At 32.1% G+C, this 22,449-nt stretch overlaps 1 protein-coding gene across 1 annotated transcript; it reads right to left on the reverse strand.

The window, feature by feature from the left end:
* Window positions 1-1,080: 1,080 nt before the first annotated feature.
* LOC111000067 (protein split ends-like) lies at window positions 1,081-16,224 on the reverse strand. The gene is made up of 6 exons (XM_022269407.2): window positions 14,632-16,224; window positions 11,833-11,900; window positions 6,222-6,380; window positions 5,790-5,954; window positions 1,990-2,091; window positions 1,081-1,344 (listed from the first exon to the last, which is right to left on the reverse strand). Exons 1-6 carry the CDS (start codon window positions 16,157-16,159, stop codon window positions 1,162-1,164), a joined length of 2,205 nt encoding a protein of 734 aa, XP_022125099.2. The 5' UTR covers window positions 16,160-16,224; the 3' UTR covers window positions 1,081-1,161.
* Between the last annotated feature and the right edge of the window lie 6,225 nt (window positions 16,225-22,449).

The following is a 22,449-nucleotide window of genomic DNA, read 5'->3' on the forward strand; positions in this document are numbered from 1 at the left end:
TGATTATTTTCTAACGATGTTTTTATTCTATGAGCAAGTTTTTGAGCACATAGAATGAAAAATCTCTTCCACCACGATTATAAGTTACGATGCGTTGTAGTTTTGTTTTGTTATTACAACTGACTCAACCAAACTTTCTCGATGTTGTCTCTGTTACTAGTAATAATGGGTAACAATAAAAAACACAGAAGTCTTCCCATTCTACATCCTTACAGTTTTAACATAAACTAGGTCACGAAAATGCAAAATCTCTCAGACAACCTTCCCTTTGAACACTTCCGATCATTTTAGCATCACATTTCATTTATAGAGATATAAATTATTTTGGACGGGGTTCAGTACATATTTTTGGTCACGTTCAGGAATTCCCCATGGACATCGAACCCATAATAATCTAAGACATTTCAACACATTTTATTTTCAAAGAAATGCTAATATGATGCGACATTCTTTATTATTATTTTGAAGCATACTGGATTTCACGATTGGGAAAACATGTTCTCGTAAATGCAAAAACGAGGTTATCTGTTTCACTGTATCGTTTTACGTATTTCAATAAAAGTATTCCGTAAGGAAGCTCTGTAAATTGTGATTAATTGAGAAGTCGGTTGGGATTTATATATACCATACGCTCGATTGATCCCGATATGCACGTATTTCAATCAAACTTAAATTAATGTATATTTGTCTTAACTTCCGCGTCGGTTTTATAAATAAGACAATTTGTAATAAATTTTATTCACCAATATTTAGTTGACACGAAAATCTTAAGTCATAGCATTCGAGATATCCTATTAGGACATTATATGTCAATGGTTTAATATAATGGTTTAATAATCACAGATTTCAAAATCAATACTAGTACGACTAACCCATACCGTCTTAATTTCAGAGTTTCGCTTATTGCATTTAATATCTGATATGAAAATATACTCCACCTAGACCAGCCAAGAGTGAGAAACTATCGGAACCTCTTACCTTCCAGCATATTTTTTGGAGGGCAGAAAATTAATCCATAAAATCAATAGATATAGCACAAGAATGTTTATTAAAAAAATATTAAAAAAATTAGTACTCAGTACACTTATCTATTTACAATAAATAATCCTACGTTAATTTCACAAAATATTACGACCATTATCACTTAGGATAAGATAATATTTAGCCATAGTATTGTGGTCCGTGTTGGTAGTCTCCCCGTCGGTCTATGACAACTAGCTGAGCAGTTTTCGCGGGGTAGCCATGGTGGTAGACCCATTTTTTACCACTATTCACTTCGCCGTCGGCGTGACGCTGTTTTCCAGCATGGGCGTGGTGATCGTGACCACTTGAACCTCGATGACCCTAGAATTAATACGACATAAAAATACCATTAGTAAACTAAACGTGGAATAAGTTATCTTGCAAAAAATGTTTACCTACGAAGGCGCACCGCTGTATAATAAATTTCCCACAAATATATATCTTTATTTATTTTTCTTTTTAACTTTATTGCATGTACATACGTCTATCTTTTTATTGACAATCGTGTTTTTAAAATAATCATAATATTAACAACGCTTTACAGACTATATTTCTAAAGTGTCATTTTTGTGTTTTTTGAGAAATAAAGTCTTTAAACCTCAAACTTCGTCTTTGAACTCTTATAAATTATTTATAAATCTATCGACACATTTATATGTTGGCAGAGTGAATTCACATTACCGATATTATGTGTTTAATTATATACTTTATCATATTTTATTTTAATTTTATCGACATTATTCGATTTGGCATAGTCAAGAAGGCAAGTTAGGATAATGTATGTAAATTTTCAACTAAAATCAAATTTTCGTCGGAGTTATAAAAAACCATCTACTTACTCAACAAAAATCTCACGAAACATAGTTTTTTTATCTTTTGTCTGTCATCGCCCGTCTGTCATTAGTAAGACATGTTGAAATCGTGCTCTATATCAGTTCGATATATAAGAAAAAAGTTTTAATATACCCTGTGAAGCACGTGGTGTCCGTTCTTCAGGAAGTGGCCTGTCTCTCCCTTCATCCGGCCCTTGTGAGCTGCGTCCAGATTCGTTTTCTTAAAGTTGCCTCCCTAAAAAATAATGTTATAAGTTATAACTTACTCGATAATTTTTAAATGAAATAAAACTTTTTGTGGTACAATTAGATACATTAATTATAAAAAGGCATGTAAATGTCATATTTTTTTATGTTAAATAATACAAACATTAACATTACGTCATAATAATAGGCATGTTAAGTTATTTAGAATTGGTGTCAAACTTATGATCTAGATACTCGCCCGCGCTATAAAGGCATCTTGCCTTTTTTTAAATTAAACCACATTACTCTTGAAATAATTGCACGTTAGTGATCCATAACTTAATATAAAAGGCGATTAAATAGCCATGGCGTAACAATTTTTGAAGTGAAACTTCTTTAGAATCGTTGTGATTTCAAACCGGATGCAACGAAAAAGCGACAGTAAAAAGAGACAGAAACATTAATTCATATGATTTAACGTGGGAGAAAATGAGATAGATAAACTTCTTTCGAATCGTCGTGATTTCAAACCGGATGCAGCGGTAAAGAGAGACAGAAACATCAATTCATCATATGATTTAACGTGGGAGAAAATGAGATAGGAGGCATTATACAGCCTCTATTTACTGCCGCTTTTTTTTGCATACATCGTGGTGCAGCATGAAGGAACCCACCACCGTGTTGGTTCCTTTGATATAGGCTAGTTTCTTTGAATGATTTGAATCATTTGGGATGATTTTAACAGTCATAACTATTCAAGGATATATGTATAAACTCGGTACTGTCAATATACCGAGTTCGTAAAAAAATGGTCTACAGCTTACACACTGTAATAGCCCTAATACATTTTTCTGCGTCATGAAAACTTTATTGACGTCTACCGAATTTACCCATAAAAGGATCCCATAGCGCAGAACTGAGGCCACATAGTCGCGATAAGCAATAATTGCTAAGTATTTTGAAGCCACTTTGCGAGTTCGACACAAAGCAAACACAAATTATTACTAATATCAGCTAGTTGCATGGTAGTTGTGAGCTCATGAAGAAGTACCTACTATACTTTATGTATCGCTTTATTATTATCATGTACCTATACCACGGAAATCTCGTATCTCAAGTGGGTAGATCTTTGAAATGATAATGTTAATTGTTGGAAGCATGGCCAAGTCAGAGGAAATTTTTCTGAACAAAATTTTTAATAAAATGTAAACTTTTATGTTTTTAGTTTCATTTAATATGCTAGGTTATTAAGGAATAAATAATGCTTATGAGTAGCCCTTTCAAACGCTATTATAAAATACATGTAATTTTACTGTCACATTTGGCGGGTTCGATTCCCGGTTGAGGTAGGCGATTTAAAAAAATCTGTGAATGCAGTTCTACTTATTATTAAAAAATAAACGATGTCTTCTTTCAGTAAAATATCCTATCATTAATATTTAAGGTACTTTCCCTCCGTGTGGCATCGCCGTGGGACGCCCTGTATATTATTACGTTTTTTTACTAAATATTAACGATATTTATCTGCCGTAATAAATCTATATTATAACTAGATGTATCATCTAACAGCATAGTCGGTCTTTTAATAACACAGTTTACCACAATCGTCACATATTTATGAGAAGATAGTAATGTATATTGTAGGTATAGCATTATGTGTGATCTGGTGCACTTGAATTATTAAATTCAAGACATCTCAACAAAACATTTCTAATAAACTTCTAATTAAAAACATTACGCTTGAATATTCATTCGGGCTGTGGTGTAAATTAATAACGTAATAAATAGAAAAACTTGTTTTAATTAAGTTGATAGTTTTCCCCGACGCGAGTGCCCTCTGTCAGCCATATTTTAATATAACTTTTCTTCAATTACGCGCTTCTTGCATAACTTAGCGTCATACTTTCTTTACTTTGATGTGAAATTAATCCACTGACAAACTCGCCGAGACCAATTCTTTAACATTAATTTTAGGTATTTTTATTTAATTCTCGCCGAGATATATTTACAATAAATACCTATTATACCTTCAAATAGATACTAAGTGTATATGTGTGTGTTTATCATACTGCTCAGTGCTCTAAAACAGCAAAAATCGTTTCTAAATTTTGATTTAAACATCTTTGGTACTTTAACAGTGTTACGAAGTTTGGCTTAATTACGGTTAGCCTTGACCTTCTTAATAGAAATCTTTAAAACTTATAAAAAGCATGATTATCGATTAATTTCTCAATCGCTTAGGAAATGCACATTGCATCCGCTTTTTATTATAATAACTTGTCTGTAAACACTTTTGTCGCCATTTTAAAACCAATATTAAGGTTACATTATATTTGACCGGTGCGTCATTTAATAATTTATTTCAAATTGTTATACAAAACGAGTAATTCCAAAAAAATTAGTGGGAATTAGTTCTATCAAAAACAGAATGAAATAATAAATAGTAACATTTTCTCGTGTTTATTGAAGTAGTGAAATGAAAGTGTTTAATTAAAGTCAATCGCTATATGAGGCAAAGTTTGTCTCTGAATTATATGATAGTGGTTCTTAACAATTACATTAATTATTGGAAAAAAATAAATAAATTGATATCTTCGATCTTGAGCGCACAATCCAACTGTCTTGGTTTATAAGAACATCGGAGATTCATGAGCACCTCAAAATTAGGGCTGTCAAAAACGAGACCTGGAGTATGAAATACAGAAAAAGGCTAGAAATTAAACGTAATAAGGTTGCCACGCAACTAACCATACCAGACATAATAAATAGGCTTAAAAGGCCACAAATCCTAAGTTTTAATTGACGTGGTTGACAGATATCTCCATGGAGATTATCTGAACGTCTAACATCTCTCAAAACTTCTAATAGTCTAGCTGACTGATTGCAAGATAAAGACTTACATTGTACTTACGTGTACAATTATTAGATATTTAAGTAAACGTTTTGTAAGTCTTCGAAACATCAGCCTGTTTTGGTCACAAACCGTGACCGAAGTATGGAAATCTTTTCGCTTCACTGACAAGATCAACAAGTGATCCGTAACATTTGCCTTTAATTTATTTTTGTTTGCAATAAGTTGAAGGTCTGCAATAAAATTACTGTTTTGTGTTCCATTTTACAAAAATTATTTTCATTTGCATAAACATTATGATTTAATCGCAATGTTAGTTAGGCACTGCTTCAAACTTTACTGAAATAGAATCAACAGTTCAGTAGCGATTAAACACCAATCTTTTTCAATAGATTTAAACCGTAATTCAACTTTGTTTATCTTACTCTTACTCAAAACTGCGTGTTATAATGAACGAATTTAAACTCCTTCCGCTTGAGCGTATTCAACGACGAGCGATTTGAATCGTCAACAACCAGTCTCTCTGCATCTTCTACTGCATTTATGATGGTTAGTATTCAGAGGAATGGTTCGGACTTATATCTATAGCAGAATTTCATTATCGGACGTCAATGGGGCCTCGACGTCCACAACTGAGGGTTTTCGTAAGGTAGATTTTGCAACAGCACTTTGGGGACCAGCTTCCCACTTAAGTATTTCCGAACTAATTCGACTTAAGGCCCTTTGAAAAAAAGAGCGTAAAAAAATTTAAAAGCTGGGCAACGCACTTGCGACACTTCTAGCAATGTGAGTGTCCATGGGCTATCACTTAACATCAAGTGAGACTACTGCCCAATTGCCTCAGTCATAAAAAAATATATCCGCTAAATATAAATTTATACATGTACAAAACATACCGCTGAGTGCTCATTTTCATTATGATGGCCTCCGTATTTCTCTTCTTCAGTTGAATCACCATCCTCTTCGAAGAACTCTACTCGTTTCTCATACTCATCTTTTTTATGAATGTCGTGACTACCTTTTGTGCTATGTCCTTTGGAATGCTTGCCTGATTCCTCATACTGTGATAGAACCATAATTGAGTAAAAATTATTTGGTAAAGTACTTGATCGGGTAAGATTAACAGTACCGAATATTACTGTCGATTATACCTAAGGTCATTTGACATGTTTGAAAATTATTTAAATATTACACATGTACCATGCAGGAGGCAGACATTTGTATGCCCGTTTCTCTGCCCATTTGTGACAGACACGTTCTGTCCCTTGGCGGTGCTGTAGAATTGAATCGAATTAGAGATTCAAAAAATATATATAAGGAAATCATACTTTAGCATGTTTCTTTCCATGTTCCTCGTGATGGTGGTCTCCATAATGCTCCTTCTCATCATGGTGGCTCTTGTCTACGCCTCCTTCATCCTTGTATTTCTTGTGATGATCTTCCTTGTCGTGGTGGCCCTTGCTGGTCTTTCTGTCATCGTGGTGGCCCTGGAAGATTACATGATTTACACTACACTTGCATATAATAATTTGTTAATTTTTTTTAAAGATATACAATAATAATTTTGCAAGCCTATGTTTATAAGGATGTTTGGGCGGTGTTATGTATAATTAAACTGAATATACCACTTTTTATATTGTTATTTTATTAATATTTACTAAGCAAAGACTACTTTAAGATTCTTTAAAAGACTTCACCAACGAGAATACCAATCATCGGGTGGAGTTTACAACAAATAGATTTACATCTGATTACTAACAGTTATAGTTTATTTACACAATTTAATTATAAACAAAAACAAAAACATGAACACATTTTTATTTACATTGTCTAAATTATGTAGTTACATAAATTCAAATAATCTTTTATTATTATTTCCAGAGTACACACAATTTTGCAGAAAGGGACAAATTATGTGCCTTAAGCCTTATTTTATTTTAGGAATACCAGTTCAGTCTGTAATGAAATTAAAGAGTTTATAACGAGTAAGTCATTACCGAATCTAGACGTAAAAGTTAATAATTAACTTACTAAGTTAAAGTTGTATTACTACGTTTTGTACAGTTAGACGATAGGAATTGACAAGATATATTTGTATTTTTAGTTTAATACGCATTGCAAAGCACTTTTAGTTATAAATGAAGTAACAAAAAAAATATTTGCATTTGGTGTCATGAATTTACACTATGAAAAGGAACACTTGTTGTTAATCTCTTAAACCTTATATAATTTAATGTATTTTTGACAAAAGAAAAAAAAACTGTATCTTTTAGTTATTGATCTTATCCAGACAGCTCGTTATTATTTAATACTTATTGTTAAAAGGTTGTATACATTTAGATGATCTAAACTACTGTAGCGAAGTCACAACAACACGAAACAATAGCCGATTATTATTTTAGAAGATTTAATCAATTGTTTGAGACGAAGACAATAGATTTAATATAACTAACACAAACTAAAAAACATATCAATTGTTTAAATGATTCAACTGTATGGCTATGGTCTACGCGCTTCTGATTATATCCTTGAAATCCCACCACATAACTTGTTCCTGGCGAATCCTTTTGAGGTCTCACAGTGAGGCTATGAAAAGGACTTAGGGTCCTTCAAGAAAAGAGTGTGTGCAAATTCTTAAAAGGCCGGCAACGCACTCGCAAGCCCTCTAGCATCGAGAATGGCCATGGGCGGATGTATCACTTAGCATCAGGTGAGCCTCCTGCCCGTTTGCCTGTTCTATAAAAAAAACACATTTGTCCCAATCCCTTCTCCTTCTCTATCATCCTTTTAATCTCTATACAAGCATTATCTTTTGACATCGTATCCCTTACTTTCCTACTAACTGTTCTAACTGGAATTTGTCGTGATGATATTTTTTTCATTTATTCATTCACTTATTGTCTACATATGTTTTAATTTGCTTTGTTCCATTATTTATGTCTAAGTATCTGTAAATTGTATGTTGTTTTGCAATTCTTAAAATTAAATTAAGAGGTGAGAAGTGAGAACCCCTTAATTTAATTTGTAAAAAGACCTTACAGTGGTTTGCCTGGAAGGGATCGTTCGAAAACAATTCTTCTTTTTATTTATTATTCTGTATATCTTAAGTGTAAGTAAATAAGTAAATATAGCAGAAAATCAGCAACCCCACAATGGGGAATGCGTTTTTCCTACTTTCATTTCATAATATTTTTCAGTGTCCGTTAAGTGAGCTGGCAAAAATAATATTATTTGTTAGTTCCTACAATTAGTTAGTAAATTTCTTGTATTTTTTATTTTTTTATTTCAAGTTTGATTTTTTTGTGTTTCGTCTATAAAGTGTATATATTGTTCACTCGTGTCAATTTAGGATCATCTGTTAAGGCAGGAGTGTTTCTATTAATAAAATATAAATAAGTAGAGGCTGTGCCGCGTCCCGAGAGAGTTGAAGGTTAGGCTCAGAAACAAAAAATGCTCTGTGCATTGATTGCAAGAAAAAGAATTGTCGTTGTTATAAAAAATATTTAAAACAAAGCCTCTAAAGACTGTTAAATCACATACTATCTTTTAAAAAATAAGAAAATATATTTGTAAGAATATGATTATTCAAATTATTATTTAAACAGTACTCGGTATTAATAGATTGTTTAATTCTTGATTGTTATCACATATATATGACTATGTAAAAGCAGACATCGATTAAACGTCTTTAAAAAAATAGATACTAAAACGATTTGTTAACTTTTTATTTCTAATAGCCTTCTGTGCATTTACATGTTAGCAGAGGTAAACTTTCAATATGATTTAGTTAATTTTCCCTTACATACATTTTAAATAGTTTAAAGCATTATTCGATGTCACTTTTAGCACTGAACATTTAACTTACAGAATCAAACCAAGGTTTTATTCTCAAAAGTTTATAAAAATATTCCAACGGCGTATTGTTCGCAGGTTGCCATGCTTCACTATTCTTTTTTTTCTTGAAAAAAAGATCATATCATCTTTCTAGGGTGTTAATTTAAGCGAGTTTTCTAACAAAGTATATTATATTGGTATCTATGTATGGGCGACAATAATTCGGTTCGATTTTTGTAACGACGAGTTGGCATTGGTTAACAACGACACCGGACGCTTCCCTGTACCATTTGACCAATCACAATCAAGCGTAACTCACCATATTACGTTTTGTTATCTAATACTGCTAATACATATTTTTAAAAGGAAAATGTTTATTCTGTTTCCACAAAATACTCGCAAAGCACAAGTTGTTTGTCCAATACGATAGATATCCATTTCAATATAGAGAAAAGACATCCAAAAGACGTCAGTCAGTCGAAAAGGTTTCGGCATCATATTGAAAAAATATATCTAAATTGGCCGTCCAATTGGTTAGGGAACGCTAATAATACCAACCAAAAACATCTTTATAACAGTTGTGTCATAAAATATCTTGTATCAGCACTATTAGAAGTAAAATTGACCAAAGCCGTAAATAGTCGGTTGGTATCACTCAAATTGCTTCAATATGTTACGGCGCGTAATGAGATTGCCGCGTTCGCTGGACGTATCATAATCTGTCTGATTAACGTGTTGATATACGACACCGCTCTCCGATATTTAGATATTTCCATATTGTATTTTGTGTTTGGAATATGTCCTACGAGTTACGCTTATGACTTGAAATGTAAAAAAATTGGTTGTCTGTAAAGTTTTACGGTTTAATGACTATAGTTGAACGTGACAACGTCATAAGAAAATACTGATAGAATGGTTGCATTGGCAAAAGAAAACTATAATATTATTTGTTTGATAGATATTTTGTATGAATATATAGATATATGGAGGTAAATGGAAATCAAAATTGAATTGACCAAGTAACATTTATTTGTACGCATTAATAATAGAATGAAGAAAGTACAATTATATAAAAATTAATAAAAGAGATGTCGAACGCTGCAGAACGCGTGGCCTATTGTGCCTCTTTGTCGCTCGTTCCGCGCTCTCGCTTGCACTTCAAGCCTTAAATGGTACGCCTCAGAGCGCGGTAACGCCGCACGAGTCATGTTTTTTAGTGCGTGCAGCCGGGTCCATCGAATTGTAAGACGTTGTCACGTTAAAATAAAAAACAAATTAATAAGTGGCGCTACAACCTTTTTAGGTCTGGGCTTCAGAATTATCTGTTTCATGATCATTTGTCAATCTAATAGGCAATTGATTAGCCTCCTGTGCCTAACACACGCGGTCAATTTTTGGGTCTAATGCCGGTTTGCTCACGATGTTTTCATTCACCATTCGAGCGAATGTTAAATGCGCACATAAAAATAAATTCCAGCCGGGATCAAACCTAATACCTCGAAATATTAAAAACATTCGCCATAGTAAAAAACAAATCTCTTACAAATTAGTTTGTACCCATGCGGTTATGAGGTATTGATTTTACCAACAAATAATGATACTAAATCATAAAACCGGGAGACGCTGCAGGGGGGACTTATTACGTCTTGTATGAGGAAGCGAACGTACATCGTTACAGGGTTTTCCTCTAAAAATAGGCCAATTTTGAATTATTTTTACAACATTGCGTGTATGGGGATGCGTGCCTTGCTCCTAACAGTAAATATTAACTATTAGAAGATTACTCTACCTTAATATGGATGACTACTATATAAAGGTAAAATTTATATATTGCTAGCTGACACGGCAAACGTGGTTTTGCCATGTATATTATTTCTAGCTATTAAAAATATTTTTTGGAGTGGCACTTAAGGGTTTGAGAGATAGATAGTAGCCGATTCTCAGACCTACAGATTATGCATAAAAAATATCTTAAGAATCGGTCGAGCCGTTTCGGAGGAGTATTGGAACGAACATTGCGACACGAGAATAATTAAATTAATACTTGATTTTTATACTAAGTATTACCTAGCCCAATGTGAACAACACAAGGTCAATGTTTTAAAATCAAACCCTAAAATTACAAAAATAAGAGAATTACAATATATTAGAACAGCCAGCATTATAAGACACGTTTCAGAGACATCTTTTATCAATTATTCAAAAAAGTTTGTTCGTATAAATTAATATTGTATCGATTACGTATTTACACACTCGAAATTTAATATTCTATCACCAATAAAACTCGACACCGATCACTCCCGGATTTACGAGCGACGGCGTAAAAGCAAACATTTTCGTATGAAATATCAATTTTTTCTGTACATTGTTTGCGAGTTATTTTAGTCATACTAAAACTTTGCCTGTTAACTTGGCAAAATTTCGTATACAATGTTCTTAATCCTTTATTAATACTAGATTTTTAAGAACTATTTATATTAACTAAAACAATACGCTTATCTCTTTTTGTCAAATGGTGACAGCCAATTACATTTTTGAGTTCGCAGCGAATGTCAATGTATTCCTGTCAATCTGAGCGAGTCGAAAGAGAGGGACTTGGATAATTGGCTCTTATTGCAATTAAATTAGTGGGCTTTATTTACAACGATTATTTACTAACGATATTTGTTAATTGAGTTTTCTATAGTTCATGTTCAGTTTTCAATTACTATTTACGTTGTTATAATATATGAGTAATAGGGGTTTTATTATTATGTTCAAGGATACAGGCTAAGAAGACGCCTTGTATGTGTATGTCAACCAGAAATGGTGCTTTCCCCACTCAACGAATAAGTATCGGAATACTGTGTGGAAATGCCAGCATTTCCTCACAGTATTCCGATCCGATATAGAAAGTCAGTAAAGACGACAGGGACCAAATTTTTTAAATTTGTTGTACCTACTGTATATTGGGTTGTAATGCTTAGGTTTTAATAAATCTTATAGTGCTTTTAATGGTAAAAAAACAGAAATAAATAATAATAAGGTTAATAAATAATCCTTGCACGCTTGGCTCATCTCGTTGTGGAATCTACTATGCTATCGTGTGATTCAATATACTCTTACCTCATAGGACTTCTTTCCATCTTCCTCGTGCTCTTCAAAGCTTTCCGATTCATGCTCTCGTCCTCCACCTAATAACAATAAATTATTTTATACTAGATTAGTCACTTAATAGATTTTGTATAAATTCTAAAACTACTTATATTGATTGTAGCTTCTAGATAATAAATGTAAGTAATCTTCACTAATGTGGAAAACAAAACCACTAGTTCTTACATGAAAACCAACAAAGTCGCTCAATTGATAATCTTTTTAATTTCCTATTAAAATATTGACCCCCAATAGGCTACGGTAAATTTTCTATGCGGTATTATGCTTCGATGTTTACGAGGTCGAATGAAAATTTTTTACTTTCCATTATTGTTACACTTTCAAATTTAACCTGTGCCTAATAAAGGCGTAACATTTAATTAGCCACCCATTGTAGTCAAGCCACCTTTGAGTATTATTTGTATAGTGTAAATCAAGCATTATAATTCAAATATAATAAACATAACGAAAACCAATGGCGCATCAACTTTCGGTATTTGTTTCTGTATCTTTCAGTTAATTTAAATAAAAAGATATAAAATTATATTTTATATAGCGCATATGAAAACCGCGCACAGTTGTGATTCAAACACACACAAAACAAACCCCTTTAACGTGCCTTACCAAGGCCCAAACTGTTGGTATAACACTTACTTGGTGGGTTAGGAATTACTGTCTAACATTTGTAACACAGGTTGTACAAAGAAAATAATTGATTTCATTCTGTTACTACTTTTTATTTACAAATTACATCAAATTATTTAACGTTGCATTAGATAGACGGTTATATAAACGCATAATATTGGCTAATAAAACCTAGCTCGTGAAGTTTCTAGACTTTTTGAAGCGTGGCACTGAATCTAATACGCAAATGAGTTTATCCCTGCCTCTAGTATGGCGAAGTCTCTCCCATCTTATTCATTAACATAATATTATAGTCTGGTCTCATGGTAGAAAGGGTTTGTTATGTTTTTTATCTTCTTGAATAAAATTCTTTCTAATTCCCGCATATAGTACGATTATAAAAGATGTATACAATTATGCACTGTCTATATTTTCTATAGGAGTACTTATTCAGTATATACATGTAGTAATTTTGTTTATATTTAATTAAAAGGCATTTTTAGGGCTGTATCAATAAAAAGAATATGACTAAAATACTGGAAATGTAGACTTTGGACACGTCTATCTTTATGTCCTTTTAATACGGTGTCACCAAATAAGGTTAGTCAAAAAAATCGTCGTGTGGTGTCTTTGAATGTCCTGTGTCGTTCTTTAGCATGTATCTAATAATTCGTCTTCTATTGACGAAAATGCACCTTCGTGGCAAAAAGTACAAAACTAATTATGAAGTTCACCGTTAACTGTGATGCTCTTTTTTGCTGTGGTGTAATTGTTCGGTCAGTGACTTATCGAACATGAATTACGAACATAAAAGCTGAATTTAACACAGATCAGATTTTTGTACGCTTTGTTCGTCTATGTATCGCTTCAGTGATCGTTGGGCAACGTATAATTTGCAATATTTGTTTTTGCTCAAGATTCAATATTTAAAAGTCATGTCAACGTTCTATTGCTTGGCTTGGTTGAGTTGTGACACATATATATACTTGCTTCATGGGCCTTTTTCGACCTCATCAACAAAAATGCTTCCATTTCAGAAATATTACAAAATTTTAATTAAAATATATAATTCATAACTTTGCTTTGCTCGTTCGCATTCACAAAATTACAGTTAACATTAAAAACATATATTTCAAGAAACGATTTACAGAAATTAATGATACCCTTGATATGGCCTATTTAATTTGTTATGGTGTGAAAAAAGAAAACGAAAGTGAAATGGTAAAAATTCAGCAACGATAAAACGTAGATATTATCATAAAAGTTAAAACGACATACAATACGTCCCCAATATTTAATAAGTTTCTGAGATAAAAGGAATCACTCGAGTGTGATCCCAAACAAGTACAATAATTCCTTGTATCAGCCTGACCCATCTCTTATTAGAAACTAGGCATTTTGATGGAAAATACATTAGTTTTATTATCGTGATATTCGAGACAACATGTATAATATTATATTTGTATTAGAAATATACGCTTCTAAAAATGTAACTTTTATTTGATTTTTTGTGAGATATTATTAAAGCATTGGCTTCTTCATAAAAAGATGGAACTACATACAGTTAGAGTGACGGTGAGGAAACATATTTTTATTGACATATTGAACAAAAAAGGTGCAAATGTTGGTCCTAGCTAAGATTGTCCTTGTTAAAAACTCGTTGAGTATTTTGGATATTATAGTGTACTCACAATTATTAGAAATAAAATACATACTATTGTGTTATATTCCTCTGTTCTATTCCTACCTTCATATTATATTTGGCAGTGGCCATTACACCAAAATATGTGATAGTATGCAAATTAGACGGACTTTAGTATTATACTGTAGACCGCTTCAATTTACAGTTGATTACATGTGGGTATATATGATCTATAAATGTATTATACTCTTAGACTTTCTCAAAATTATGTTGGGTCTATCTTAACATAGATAAAGGTAATAATTTTATACAATACTTTGTCAAATAACAATAATAATAATATTACTAAATTAGTTTTGATAGCTGTCTTTTTGTAGACAATAATATTTAAAAATATTCACGTCAGTCGATCAATCTCGATCGTAATTAAAAATGGCCTATAGGCCTAAACTATTACTCTAATTTTAAGTGTTTATCTTAATAACAATTGTCTATAATGATCTTACCTTTCTCCTGCTTGAAATTTTCCTGCTTCTTTTCGACTTTCTTAATAGCGGCGTGTGTATCCTCGTTAGTATCAGCTGCTGTTGCGTCCGATGCTGTATTGTCTGAAGCGGAAGTGCCAGTTGCTGATGGTGCAGTATCAAAAGCTGTCGGTACGGTATCAGCAGCTGATGGCGCTGTATTTGAAGCAGACAAGTCTGCGTCAGAAGCTGTCGTATCATGTTCGGTAGTTTTAACAGTTCCAACTTCTGTTGTCCCCTGTGTTGCTGGAGTTGTGGTCTTTTTACGTTTATTTTTACGTTTCTTTGGATAAAAACGAGTTGGTTCTCCATCTTTAGAGTCATCAACAGAAGGAACTAAGGATATTCTAATACTGTCATCATCCGCTGAGTATTTCGATGAAAATTTTTCAAATTGCGTGGGCTTTGGATTTGATGTAGTGGTGTCTTCTTCATCGTTGATCATGTATAGTTGTGGGTTTCTAAATACGGACAGTTTTCCGTTAATCATACTTTTTTCTTTTTTTGATTTGCGTTGTCGAGATTTTTTAGGTGCTTGCGTTGTTCTAGTGATAGATTTCATTGTATTTATTTTGTATTTGTCGTGCAATGATACTTCACCTTCATCATATTCATCATATTCAGGTTTTTTCCACCTTGAACCTCGATTATATTTATCATGTTCTTCACTTGAGTCTAATTTGTCCCTTTCAAAATCTTCCTTAAATAATTCCTCCTCCTTCAGTTTTTCAGATATTTCTCGTTGTTCTTTTATGTGCCTATATTTCAATTCATCAACACTGCTTAAAATCTTAGCTTTCTTTTCTTCATTTTCCCGCTTCTCTTCTTCGCTTAGTTCTGTTTTTTCAGTTCTTTCAACTCGCTCAGGCTTTTGTTTCTCATCACTCCCTTCGTCATACTCCACATCGTCTTCATATCTTCTAGGTCTTTTTTCCGTTTTTGACTCTTCATCTGATGGCATAATGTTTTCATTTTCAGACTTTGTTTCCAAATTTTCTTCGTCTTTGTTTTCATCTTGATATGCATCATCCTTTTCTTTATCTTTTTGAGCTTTCCGTTCTTTGTTTCGTTTTTCTAAATTTTTGAGTACAGGGTCATCAATAGGTTTAGTAATAATATTGACGATACCATCAATATCAGATGTATTATGAGTTATAACATAATTTGGGTCAACGTGTTCTGCGGGTCTATGTAAATCTGACCACTCTTTTCTTTCAAAATAGTCTTCATTGTCGCTTTCACCTTGGCTTTTATCAAAATAATAATCGCCATCTGGTTCAGCAACAGCTCTTAGTACGAAGTTGAGTGGCGTTGCCAGTCGTTTCTTTGGTTTTTTGACTACAGGTTCAAAGTCTCCCAGGTCTACTCCATGCTTGTTTTTAAATGGGACCCAGTCTGGAAATAAATCATGATTGGCCGTACGTTTCGTCACATTTTTATCACTCACTCCAATGCTATGCGTGTAACAACTAGGTATCAAAACGAGTATGATGAATTTGATCAGCGACATGTTGATATGAGAAAATGTTCATAGTATCATAACTGAAGTATTATATTTTATAAATACGCGAGATCGGCTCAGGCGCACGAGTGAAACTGTCATCGTTGCTTTAACTAGTATTATTTATACTGTTTATAAAATGATTCTCTTCGGTATGGACGATGAAAGAAATATATTGATAAGACTTTTACTTTCAATTATTGAATTGATTAGTTAAAATGGTGGTTTTGTGAACGATTTATGCTGCAGACCACAGCAGAAAGCGTAGCTTCTGTATGCTTATGAAACATAACGTGTGATACGTATATAAGAATGAATCACATTGTTGTGTATAGTTTATGTAGTCCTTCATATCTAATACATCGTTATTAGAAAATATAATTCGAGGCTCAAACCAGCGACGACTCTGAAGAAATTTTGATAAAGAAAACCACTTAAACACACAAGGAGCAAATGCAAATTATAATTAAAAAAATTAAACGGAACTTTTAACATACTACAAAAGGGTATTGACCCAATACAATAAATATTGTATAGACATTAGTACTTACTTTAAAAATGTGTATCCATACTATTGCTTTCCATCTAATTTAATAGTCATCGTGAAGTCACCGATTCTCACTTCAATCACAAATATAAACGGTCGTCTTTTAATTTTTACTTTTAAAGTTACAATCCTATTAAACAGATTGTTCTATAACTAGATTTACTATTTAGAAATGTTCTTTACTTTTAAACTCATTTAAGATAGTCTTAAGATATATTTAATCACATTTATAAGGTGAAAACATTAAGAAGCTTTTTGTGTTGTTTAAATGGATTTAATTGTTAAACAGTTACAACTTACACATTTTATTAATTTAATTATACATTAAGTGTATCTTATATCCTGAAGGCTAATTATAGGAACCTATTAGGTTAGTCTTAGATTTTTTCTAAAATTCAATCAAAGTTACTAAGTATGTGATTGCCTAGCCTAAGGTGCCTTTGAAATCCAGCCACTTAATTATTTAAGCTTGGGCAAATGTACGGTGAGGTAAAAATATATTATGAACTATGTCCGCATGCATAAGAGATTTCTAGAATTTTGTGTCTAGTTTATGTAGTTCTTCATATCTAATACATCGTTATTAGAGATTTCTAGAATTACATTTTAACATAATTCAGATCACAACAATTAATTTATGAATATACATGTACAATAATAATAATAATGATTCATCATTATACATGTATATTCATAATTCATAAAGTCACTCGTTTACAATTTCTCAAGGCAATTTGAATATCGGAACCTAAATGCAATCTGGACCCATCTTGCTACATTTGTGGTTAAAAATAGGAGCAAAATTCTTTACAGTGTTTATTTGGTCATATTTTCGAAGTGTTCTGTAACACAAAACATTCGGACTTCGGAGAAACTAAATGAAAACGTTTTTTTTCGGGCTCACCTGATGTTAAGTGATACCCTCGCCCATGGACACTCTCAATGCCAGAGGGCTAAATTAAATTTACAAATTACGTATTCACTTCCAGTTATGTGAATTTATATCAAAGCTTGTTAATACGTAGTGTATATATTTCGCATTCTTTGAAACAATTTTAAAATTTGAATATCCTCAAAAAAAGCATATTATCTGTATAAAACAGTGGTCATTACATCAAATCTCTCTTAAAAAATACATGACTGTTAAACCTATATTTCAAACTACAAGGTACTCTGAATTTATACTTGCTTTGATACAATCGTATCGCAGTTAACCGTTAGGATTATAAAAACTAACAATACTCACAAAGGAGTATGTAATGCATTACATACACAAACAATGTTTGAGGAAAACAAGTGAAAAATTATCATTCTTTTCCGCCGGAGATTTATTACAGTGAGTGACAACGTTTCTCTGAGCTTCGCTGTTAGACACAAATTATGAAAATATTAATAGAAAATGTACTGAAATATGTAAGCTAATGTTTCTATTTTAGGAGGACTAAAACTCAGTCTCTAAGGCTTTAGTTATATCTAGATGTATCCGTTTTTTTTCTTTACGTAATAGTACGGAAATTGAAAATGCAAAGGTGTAGTCTAGTATTATTACTGTTTTCTGTCATATTACCTATCACGGATATTGCCAAAGAAGTAAATTTTATTATAATAAGTAAAAAAGTAAAGTGAGTATTTTGTCATAAAAAATGTGTTAAGATCTTATCAAAATATGTTCTTTGAAGTTAAAAGCTTTTTTAAATTGGAAGATTAACTTTATTTTGGAAACGTAGCATAGTAATATTAAGTAAATAGTTTTATTTAAGCCATTATTGAAACGATTTATCAAATGTATACATAAAAATTCAGTACACATTATTTTATATACTAGCGATACAACTTTGAAAAGATCGATCAACCATGACGTCGGCCAGGTAACGTCTAATAATAAATTAAGCACCATAAAACCTACTTTTTCCTACTTTTTCTGTCGAAATTTTTATGAGTTTCGAGATTAATTAGTGAGGTGGGCGAGTTGTACAAACTTCTCGGTTTAATTGTACTTTTTGGGTCTTCTTTGCTGATAATAAGGCCAGTGTAGAAATTAATTCGTTTGCCAAGGCTTCGGCATATTTTTATTATTTTTTTTTATTCAGGTAACAATGTACACTTATGAACGTCAAAAAAAAAGAAATTTTAAATGAATTTAATTTTACATTTACTGCCAGTTCTCAAATCAAGGGCATAGAACGGAAGAGAAGAACTGGCAATAAACTCTCCGCCACTCTTTTTAATCGCCAAGTTTTTTTTTACACAATGTTTGTAAGGAGCTGCAACCACTACACCATGTCCCATATGATTATTGAGTAATAAGGATTTTAAAATAAATTAAAAACAAAGATTTGTCCTCTATCAGCAGCAGGCATGGTGAAATAGGAGCACGCACTTACATACTCGTGAGAACAACACGCAAATACGTAGTATAAACAACTAATATCACCGCATACACGAATTCACACCTAGCTTTTTGGAAACTTAATATATAATAGTAATTTTGTATGTACATAATATGTAGTCTATATGTAATTTTTGCTTTCTTCAGGAGAAACATTCTATAACCCATTTAAATATAGTACAAATTATAACTTGAGAATTATTATAACATTCATCAAAACAGTAACATAAGGAAACAACAAGAAATGTTCCACCTAACAACATAAGAATATGTTTTAAAATCGTCTAATAAAATGTTCACCTTGTTAATGTACAAAATGCAAACTTTTGGAAGCGTAAACATTTGTATAGTAACTCGTTAAAATTCTTGTTCAAAGAATTATACTCAGATATTTTCAACATTAAAATGATATACAGTTAATAATCATAAAATAATTCTTTTATACTTTGAACTTAAAAATGCATCTTTAGTATTTCGTATTTCTTACATTGTACATTCGTATCACATGAAGACAGAGAGAAGGTGTAGGCTTGCTTGTCTTCTGGTATCCATTTAGCCAATACTGGGAATGAGGGCTCAGTGAGTATCTCAGTCATTTTTTTGGCGGGAAAAGATTTATTTATTTATTGATTTCAGAAATACACACATTATCTTTATAGACTATGCCAATACGATAATGTGGAGAAACATTAAACAGAATATAATAATGTACATAAAAATTAACACAATATCGCTACTGTGAATTCACTCTGCGAACATACAAATATGTCGACAGTATCGGAGACAGCATTTAGTAGGCGCAACGTTCTGGATAACGGGGATCTGTGCAACAGACTGGTTCTTGCCTTTGGTATCGCAAATAACCAAGGCCTTCGCCGTCGCACATATCCCATAGGTACTAAGAAGCCCAGTTCCTGGAGTACACTCGGGGTACCCCTCAAGACTTTGAGTACGTAGTAGGCCAACTGTAAGCCCCGTCTGGTTTCCATTTCATACCAGATGAATAATTATAATTGAAAAGTTTATTGATATTTACAAGAACAAATTAAGACTCATTTCTTAAGACAGGGGCTATCTTATATTTTTAATTGCCTGCATTAAATCATCAGCTTAAAATTCACAAAATTTACTTAATATATATACTGTAATAAAGTACTTATATGGCTTTCGCTTGAGTTCAATTTAAAATGAAATAGCAATTGAAAAAATGAAATCATGATTTATAATTAATTGAATAGGGATTATTTTGGGCTTTGTATGTTGAAATTCTGAAATAAATATTCTAAATATCGAAGAAATGAAAATCTCGTTAATCAAAACCGCACAACTTTCTTCGTTTTATGTATTTATAATACGTCTTATAGAAGCCACAATCGCAAAGTAATCACATTTTAAATTATTTGTGGTTCGCGTCAAATTGAATAAATATTAACATTTACGTTTCCTTGTTCCAATCCAGCTAATGCTTGATTTATAAACGATGTTTCAAGACTATTTTTGAAGTTATACTTCTTTTGGCGCGATGGAGAAAAATGTTGAGAGTGAATTTTTTCGATGCGCCTGCACACCAACACCTAAATTCGACATCGTAAAGTTAGATCTACCTAGACCTAGGCATGGGAATCGATAACTATGTTCAAGTTGTATATTCTAGAATTTTTATATTTGGAACACGTGTTTCGTAACACTATAATTAAACAGTGTGAATAAAATATAATTATTTTGGTGTTTTTAAATCAATTTCATATACGACGGTGATAGTATTTACTAATAATTTATTTATTTAAATAAAATCTTTTTGATTAATTTTAATATTTATCGTTAATCACTATTGCATTTTAGTTATTTTTTTCCATACGCCAAAGAAGTAGAACTTCTAACGCGTGTACATAAGTACACACACTCTTTTTTTTGAGTTAATATTCGTAAGAAGTTTTACTTGAATATTATATCGATTCTTTAGTAACCCTTTCTAATGATTTCAATTACAATATAGTAATCTGACGCTGTCAATGTACCAAATTATTTTAATGTCAAAGCAATATAAATAAATGAGTATCGTTTTCTTTTACAATTTTGTCAATTACAATACGGTTCGTAGTAAAAATCGCATGCTACATTTTTATTAATTTATAAATCCTTACAGAAATCTCTGCTGTAAAAAAAACAAAAGGTTGCAGGAGCGACATGGATGAAGAAGTAAGAGATCTTTATGGTGAACACTTTGGGAAGCCTATGCTTAAAATCAAGACCACCAATAAAACCCGTGTCTAATAGGAAATAATATGTTAATATTCACATTAACTGTAACTGAATCTCGTTAATACCTATGATTAGATAGATAAATTAGACAAAGATAGATACATAAATTAGAATCATTAAATGTATATTTCTTTATTTTTTAAGTTCATAAGTGTACATTATGTTACCTGTATGAATAAATGATTTTTGATTTGATTTGATTAAATGTAACTTAGAAGATTGTCAATAAATGCTATATTTATTTATTTAATCTCAGCTTTTCTTAGAATAAACCTCTAATATACCACACACTCGAACATCTATTGAAGATATTAGGGAATTATATCCCTTAATCAAGGTTTTAGCGCCTCATAAGGCTTTGGGGGATAATTGAAACACGATCTTATCACTTGGCCCAATTTATTCCTTATTTCTTTCGCATTTCTTCGTACAAAGATATACTACACCAGTGTAACGTAGCAATGTGTTTACCTCAAGCAAGACCTTCCGTTTGATTCCTATGGTTAGACTTCTACTTGCAAATATAGGAACGTACTTTCCATGCCATTCCAAACATTCCATGTACAACGTATTTGGATGTATTGCAGGGCTAAGGGCACCGCTGGAGAAAGCCGCTGCAGCCAGCAATTCACGGATTGAATATATAGTTGGCTGTAATATAAAACACGAGGAATGGCTTCCTCGCAATGACAAAAGAAAACGAGGAAGACAAATGAAAAGATGGAAGATGATTTGCGAGGAGTAGCTGGCCCTCATTGGATGCGTAAAGCCCGAAACAGAGAAGAGTGGAAGTCTTTAGAGGAGGCCTATGTCTAAGGACAAGCTGTATAATAAAATCAACCGGCTTGCCGATTAATTATTAGTATTTTTTTTAGTGATAACTTTTTTAGTATTTCACACTTTTATGTACCTAATATGTAAATACAGCAATAAAGGCTTTAAAAAAAATATATAAAACACATAGGCTTCCTCGCGATGTTTTTACTACCGTAAAGAAACAACGTGCAAGATTGGGGTTTAAAATCACGACATCAGTCTAAAGCTATTAAATCCTGGATTGTAGTCACTAACATATTCTATAATATAATTAAACAATAGTCT

The sequence above is a fragment of the Pieris rapae genome, chromosome 16 (assembly GCF_905147795.1).
Source record: "Pieris rapae chromosome 16, ilPieRapa1.1, whole genome shotgun sequence".
In the NCBI taxonomy this organism is placed as follows: Eukaryota; Metazoa; Arthropoda; class Insecta; order Lepidoptera; family Pieridae; genus Pieris; species Pieris rapae.